The sequence below is a fragment of the Cucurbita maxima genome, unplaced genomic scaffold, assembly GCF_002738345.1.
Source record: "Cucurbita maxima cultivar Rimu unplaced genomic scaffold, Cmax_1.0 Cma_Scf00005, whole genome shotgun sequence".
NCBI lineage: Eukaryota > Viridiplantae > Streptophyta > Magnoliopsida > Cucurbitales > Cucurbitaceae > Cucurbita > Cucurbita maxima.
Window position 1 is genome coordinate 2,250,100 of NW_019272021.1, and position 6,193 is coordinate 2,256,292.

Genomic DNA, 6,193 nt, shown 5'->3' on the forward strand with positions numbered 1-6,193 from the left:
GGGGGGGGGGGGGGGGGGGGGGGGGGGGGGGGGGGGGGGGGGGGGGGGGGGGGGGGGGGGGGGGGGGGGGGGGGGGGGGGGGGGGGGGGGGGGGGGGGGGCAGCAGTAGTGTTTGAGCAGCACGTGACAATGGTGGGAATGTGTCAGGGATCATGTGACACTCCTCAAGTTCCGGTTTCTTTTTCTTTTTTCTTTCTCTTTTTAAATTATTATTATTATTAAATAATTTTGGCATTTTATCCATGAAATTATTCTGGAAGTTGATATTAAAAATTAGAAAACATATAACCATCTAGTTCATCAAATAATCTTGTGTATCATTCTCATATGGAAACGATAATTTTGGTTAATTATAAGTTTAAGCGACATTATAATCAGTGAGTAGAGTAGCACATTCATACCTCATAAATTATACCATATGATCCACCGCCATCCTCTTATGGGGTGGGGTAAGGTTGAGTGAGATGGGGAATAGGATTCATCAAACTTCATAGATGCAAAAGATAAAAGAGTACTTGTAATGAATACAAGTTAAAAGCTCCCAAGCTCTCGCAATCTGTTGGCAAATTGATCACTTATAGACTTAAATTGTGTCAATCATAACCAAAATCTGTAACATTTTAAACGCAGACAGGTTCAGAAGTGAGTGTTGTTAAGTAAGAAAACAAGTAAAACAGAGGGCACTAGGGCTCAACAGTTGAAACCTGCTGCCAATCGCTATCCACGGCTTCCTTCCATAAAGAAACATTGTTATTTCCATCAGCCACGGCCAGGATGTTGCCTGTTAACGACCATGATACCCTCCAAACAGGGGTTTTGAAGTCCTTTAGAACCTTACCTTCCCATTGATCTCCTTCTCTGACTACAGTCCAGATAACAACTTTCCCGTCTTGAGACGCACTTGCAATTGTCGATTTCGGCAGACCGAGGTTAGGAGCCCATGAAACATCTCTAACCCAGTCGGTATGCATTTGAAGAGCTGGAAAGCAATCCATCTTCCAAACCCCATTATAGAGTTTCCATACCTTCACCGTATTGTCGCAACCGCCTGAACATAGCTTCTGAACGGGATCAAGTAAAGCAGAGCCGACAAGGGCACCTGGTGCAGTAGATGGAGCCCATGAAACAGATGTGACTCCCACTGGGTGAGCTTGATCGATCCTAGAGGTGTCCCAACCACCGTCTGCTCTTGCAGTGAATACAGAGATATTGCCATCAGATGAACCACATGCCAAACAAAGCCCCACTTCATGAGGGGCCCAAGCAATTGAGTTAACAGATGATTTATGATCATCGAAAATATGAGCTTGTGACCACTCATTTTGATTGCCTTCCTTCCATAAGATGACACGACCATCATAAGAACATGAAGCTAGTAAGGAACCAAATTTCGGGTGCGCCCAGGCAACCTGCCATACAGGTCCTAGGTGACCAGTCAGCGTTGCAAGATGCTGAGTGGCTGAGTTACTTACACCAGTGATCTTGATGGTCTGGTCAGATGAAGCTGATGCAACACGCTTACCATAATAATCCATTGCAACATCATGGATGGTGTCTTGGTGACCAGTTTCAATCTTTTGGGCAGGCATCTTCTCTGGCTTCAAATTCAACAGTGAATAATAGGAACTGGAATTGGTACTTGATTTTCCTCGTAGTTGATCTCTGTGGAAAATCATATCTTAGAAGAAGATATTTTTCATAGACATTATAGGGAACTTCTAAACTTAGATGTCTCTCTCTCTCTACACATCAATTTAGTCTTAAGCTATGGGCTATGACAATTCAATGTCAGTAAGAAAAGTCTTCTCATATGGCCTATTTTTTTTATCCTTCCTACGGTTTGATTTCCATGTCTCATACTTTAAGCCAGGAATAGAACATTGTAAATGGTAAAATTGAAAAGAAATGTCTCGCACCAGCTTTATAAATAAAGTTTAAAAGAAAATGGATCAAAACCCTACAAGTAACAGGATGTCCTAGCTGACTGCTATAAAAGGGTGCGTTACTCCTTACTAACAAGTTGAACTGCCCAAAAAGTGGTCATAATAAAAGCATACTAAAACTAAAAAATAGAGCAAGCAAAACTCCACAAAACTTCTTTTGTTGGATGAGAAATAACAATATTAGAAATAGAAAATGTGATAATCAAGGACGAAACAGAGCAAACACAATTTCACCAATCTCTCTCTCTCTCTCTCTCTCTTGCATAAGTGAAAGCATATTATCAATAGAAAGACTATAACATAAAAAAGGAAAACAGAGCATGCACAATTTAACAAAACTCTTCTTTTCATCTTCTTTTTTGGATAACGGAACTAATAAAAAAACGGAAACAGGGAGTGCACAATTCCACAAAACTCATCATTTTTTGAGATAAGAACTAACATAATAGAAATAGAAAATGTATAATAATCAAGAAGGGAAAACGTTAGATTGATCCCTGCAAGAGCCACTTCAGATTGCAACCCCTCTATAGCTACTTGTCCCAACAAGTTGTCCAAGTTAGTTACCTTTAGCAACGAAATCTAAGCTTTTACCAACAAAACACAGGGGCTAATCAAGAGCTGCAAAAGAAAAGATAGGATGTTTCTGAGTGCTAGACCACCTAATATAAGAAATTCAAAACATCAACGACCATATTCTGCTAGAAAAATGGCCCTTAAAGAAAAAGTGTTCAGAGTTTTCCACTACTTTCCCACACAAAAAAAACACCAATGAGGGCGTTCAGGTATCACTTCTTTACTATTCTGAATTCTGAGGAAAGTGTTCAGCATGCCACAACCAAGGTACCGAAGGAAATTTTATTTGAAAGTCCAAGGATAAATGTAGAACTTAGTTTCTTCGGAAGGCAAAATTCCCACTAAAGAATACCTCGGAATTGTTGTCATCATGTTCCATTTAAATACAAATAGAAGTTAAATTAAGGGTTGACTAATAAACGGTGAGGACAAACTAATTGTGAACAAAACAAACATAAAATGTGAGTTCCGATAGTAAACAAGAATCTCTCCTCACTCTTTGAAGTAATCCATCGATAAAACTAAAACACAAGGATGTTAAATCACAGGCTTAAACTATAACAAATTTAATCAACAAACCCCTCACAGGTGGAAACACACCTAAGCAAACCGAAAGAGAAATTCAGGAACCTAATATTCATCATTATAATAACTAGATCAGATCCAATTATAACCCGAAGCCCTAGTTTCAATTTTTACGATCATACAAACGAATGGGGACAAATCAACCAATTAAACCAGCCAAAATCAATAAGACGATCACGAAAAAACAAAAAACCACTTGATCACGGGCAAACCATAAATTGCAGAAAGTTCGCCGGAAAACAGACATTAATTCAAACAAAGAAAACGTTGATTAATAAATAATATGAATGCTGGCAATAAAAATGGAAATGAAAACAACCTTCGATAGCACGCAGATTGTAGAGCCAATTGGAAGGATATCTACTTAGTGGATGCGAAGGACGGAAAAAGAAGGTACAGAAATTCAGTTCCAAGTTCCTGCTCGTCTTCAATGGCGCTTCTGATTTGCAAGACGGTACATAAATTCGATGAGCAAAGCGTTGAAGGTCGAATATGGGCTTTGACTTGGAGAGGTAACAGAGCCCATATTGTCCATCGGCCCACATAAATGGGCTTTTCTCCAATATTACACCCATCCACAAAATCAAATTATAAGGCATACCTTAATTCTAAACCTTCCTTTTAATTGTAATTAAAAAATTTCCAAAATTTCTTTAATTACCCTTCAACTTTAAACATTTATATTAATACCCTTAATTTCTTTAAAAATTAAAAAAAAATACTCTAATATAAAAGAAATTTTTGTTGAAATTTTTTTATCAACTAACTTTACGAGTGTACGACACTCATTTTTCAACACTAAGTAAGTCGAGCCAATTTATAGTCGTGTTGTCAATGGGCAGCGGATGAGCAACATATACTCAAGTCTCTAGCCCCAATTTGAGAATAAGGTTTTAAACAACAAGACAGAGATATTTTTGAGAGAGTTTGAATGCAAAATTGGGAGATTAAAAGTAATGTTACATGATAAGCAAAACGAACCGAACGAACAAATTAAGTAGCATATAACTTTTTGAGGATATGGATAATATTTTTCTTAAAAAAACAACTTTTTTTTAAATAGTCAATTATTGATTTTAGTTTAAATCCACCATTTTTGTTCTTTTTCTCTATAAATAACCGATCCAATTCTGTTCCCCATATCTCAGTTGTGACCAAAAATTCAAATCTCTCGTCTTCTTCTCTCAAAAATGGACCAAAATTTAGAAGGCTTATCCAAGAGATTATGGAATGTGGTACGCATAGCTTATTACATGCTTAGAAAAGGCATTTCCAAGAGCAAGCTTATGGCCGACCTCACAAATATCATGTCCAAACGCCGTAAGATCACCGGAAAAGCCTTGAAGAATCTCATGTTCCACCACCACCACCACCACGCCGCCTCCGCTGCCTTTTCCCTCACCCCTTTTCGCCGGAACCGCCACCTACCTACTGCCGGTCACTACGAATTTAGCTGTACTAACAGCCCTGCTTTTCCTGCTTTCCATTTCACCTTCAACAAACGCCGCCATTTCTTCGCCTGTGCTCACGCGCCCAACACGCTGGATGATGATGCGGCCGCAATGAACGCTTTTAAGGCCGTTTTGGAGGCTCTTAACAATGACGTGGCAGTTGATGTGGCCTCGCCCGCCTTACCTGGGTTCGGCAGGAGCCCGATGGTGGCGAGGCAACTTAGAGTCACTGACTCCCCGTTTCCGGTGTCTGGAGGCGGCGACGAGGACTTCCACGTGGACCAAGCAGCGGAGGAATTTATAAATCGGTTTTATAATGAACTGCGGTTGCAGACAACGGCGGAGTAACACGTGGCCTCCGATGGTTTCAAAATTGACAATGTTAAATTTTGTCAAATCTTGTTGTGAATTAATTGTCGTTTTTAGTGTTAATATTATAATAAAACAGATTTGCTTGAACTTTCCGTGTCTTTTTTTATTTTAATTTTCTACACAAACATCATTTTTTTTTTATCAAAATTAAATTAATACATATCTTCGACAATTTTAAAAATACATGTCCGTTAGAGATCGGCCTCTACAAAAGTCCAATTTACAAAACAATTTATCTTTCCCGCAACAACTACACTATTTAAAAACACGATATCCAATATGTCATATCATTTAAATTTTACTAGATTTTTTAATTCAATATTAAGCGGTCAAAAATAATTTATATTGTTTATTTTCAAAATAAAACAAATATATTTATAATAAGATGGAAATAATAATTATAAACCTAATTTTTAAAAATTAAATATTATTAAATGGGTATAAATTATTTGATGGTTTAATTAAAAAAAAAAAAAAGTATAAATTTTATACATGAGTCCCCCACCTATGTATTACAGAAAAAATAATCTTTATTTTTATTTTAATAATAAACTAATGACCTCTTCATAAAATATATTGAAATAATATGGTATCTAGGTTGGTCCAAATTAAGATATTTTAAAAATGGATTATTTATTTATTTATATATTTTTTTTAATAAGACGACTTAATTTTGTAATTTTGTTTATATTGGTTTAGAGGGAATCCAATAAAGCCTAGCCACACCTTTAAAAATACGACTTTTTTTTTAATTAATATTAATTCATATTTTTGTTTTGAGGGTACCGTTTTTATTAATATATTTAAATTGGATAAATTTTGTTGAAGGTAAAGACAAAAATGTGAACTTTATTAATATGAATTTCCATATAGTTTTAAGCTAACATAAATAGAGGAAGGTGGGAATGGCGCAAGGCAAGGATGTCCCATAAAAGGCCAAAAAGTTTAGGTGAAGTGTTAGGTGAGTGCAAGAAATTAGTGCAATTTTGTGGGACAAATCTTATTATTATTTATTTTTTTTATTTTTGAACTAACTATAAAATTAAGAAATTGACCTTATATTTTATTGTGATTTATTTTATTTTAAAATTTGTCTCGGTATAACTTCAAATTTATATATTTAGCAACCGTAGTTGTGAGAGATTGAACTATCAACTTTTGAGATGGTAATTGATGTCTTATTTATTGAATTATACTCTAATTGACAATAAAAACGTGCTGATATAAGACACTTAGGTTTTTTTTTTTTTTTTTTTTTTAAGGGAT

The 6,193-nt window shown here is 36.3% G+C and overlaps 2 protein-coding genes across 4 annotated transcripts; one reads left to right on the forward strand and one right to left on the reverse strand.

The window, feature by feature from the left end:
- Window positions 1-472: 472 nt before the first annotated feature.
- LOC111479584 (protein transport protein SEC13 homolog B) lies at window positions 473-3,563 on the reverse strand. Of its 3 annotated transcripts, none has more exons than XM_023124302.1 (3): window positions 3,424-3,563; window positions 2,428-2,510; window positions 473-1,660 (listed from the first exon to the last, which is right to left on the reverse strand). In XM_023124302.1, the coding sequence occupies exon 3, from the start codon at window positions 1,587-1,589 to the stop codon at window positions 684-686; it is 906 nt and encodes a 301-aa protein (XP_022980070.1). In that variant the 5' UTR covers window positions 1,590-1,660; window positions 2,428-2,510; window positions 3,424-3,563; the 3' UTR covers window positions 473-683. The 3 variants fall into 3 exon arrangements, with proteins under 3 accessions (XP_022980070.1, XP_022980069.1, XP_022980068.1); XM_023124301.1 differs by lacking the exon at window positions 2,428-2,510 and adding an exon at window positions 2,511-2,564 and having other exon boundaries at window positions 473-1,662; XM_023124300.1 differs by lacking the exon at window positions 2,428-2,510 and having other exon boundaries at window positions 473-1,662.
- A 702-nt stretch (window positions 3,564-4,265) lies between these two features.
- On the forward strand, window positions 4,266-5,010 carry LOC111479283. The gene has a single exon (XM_023123838.1). It carries the CDS (start codon window positions 4,295-4,297, stop codon window positions 4,901-4,903), a length of 609 nt encoding a protein of 202 aa, XP_022979606.1. The 5' UTR covers window positions 4,266-4,294; the 3' UTR covers window positions 4,904-5,010.
- Window positions 5,011-6,193: the final 1,183 nt, after the last annotated feature.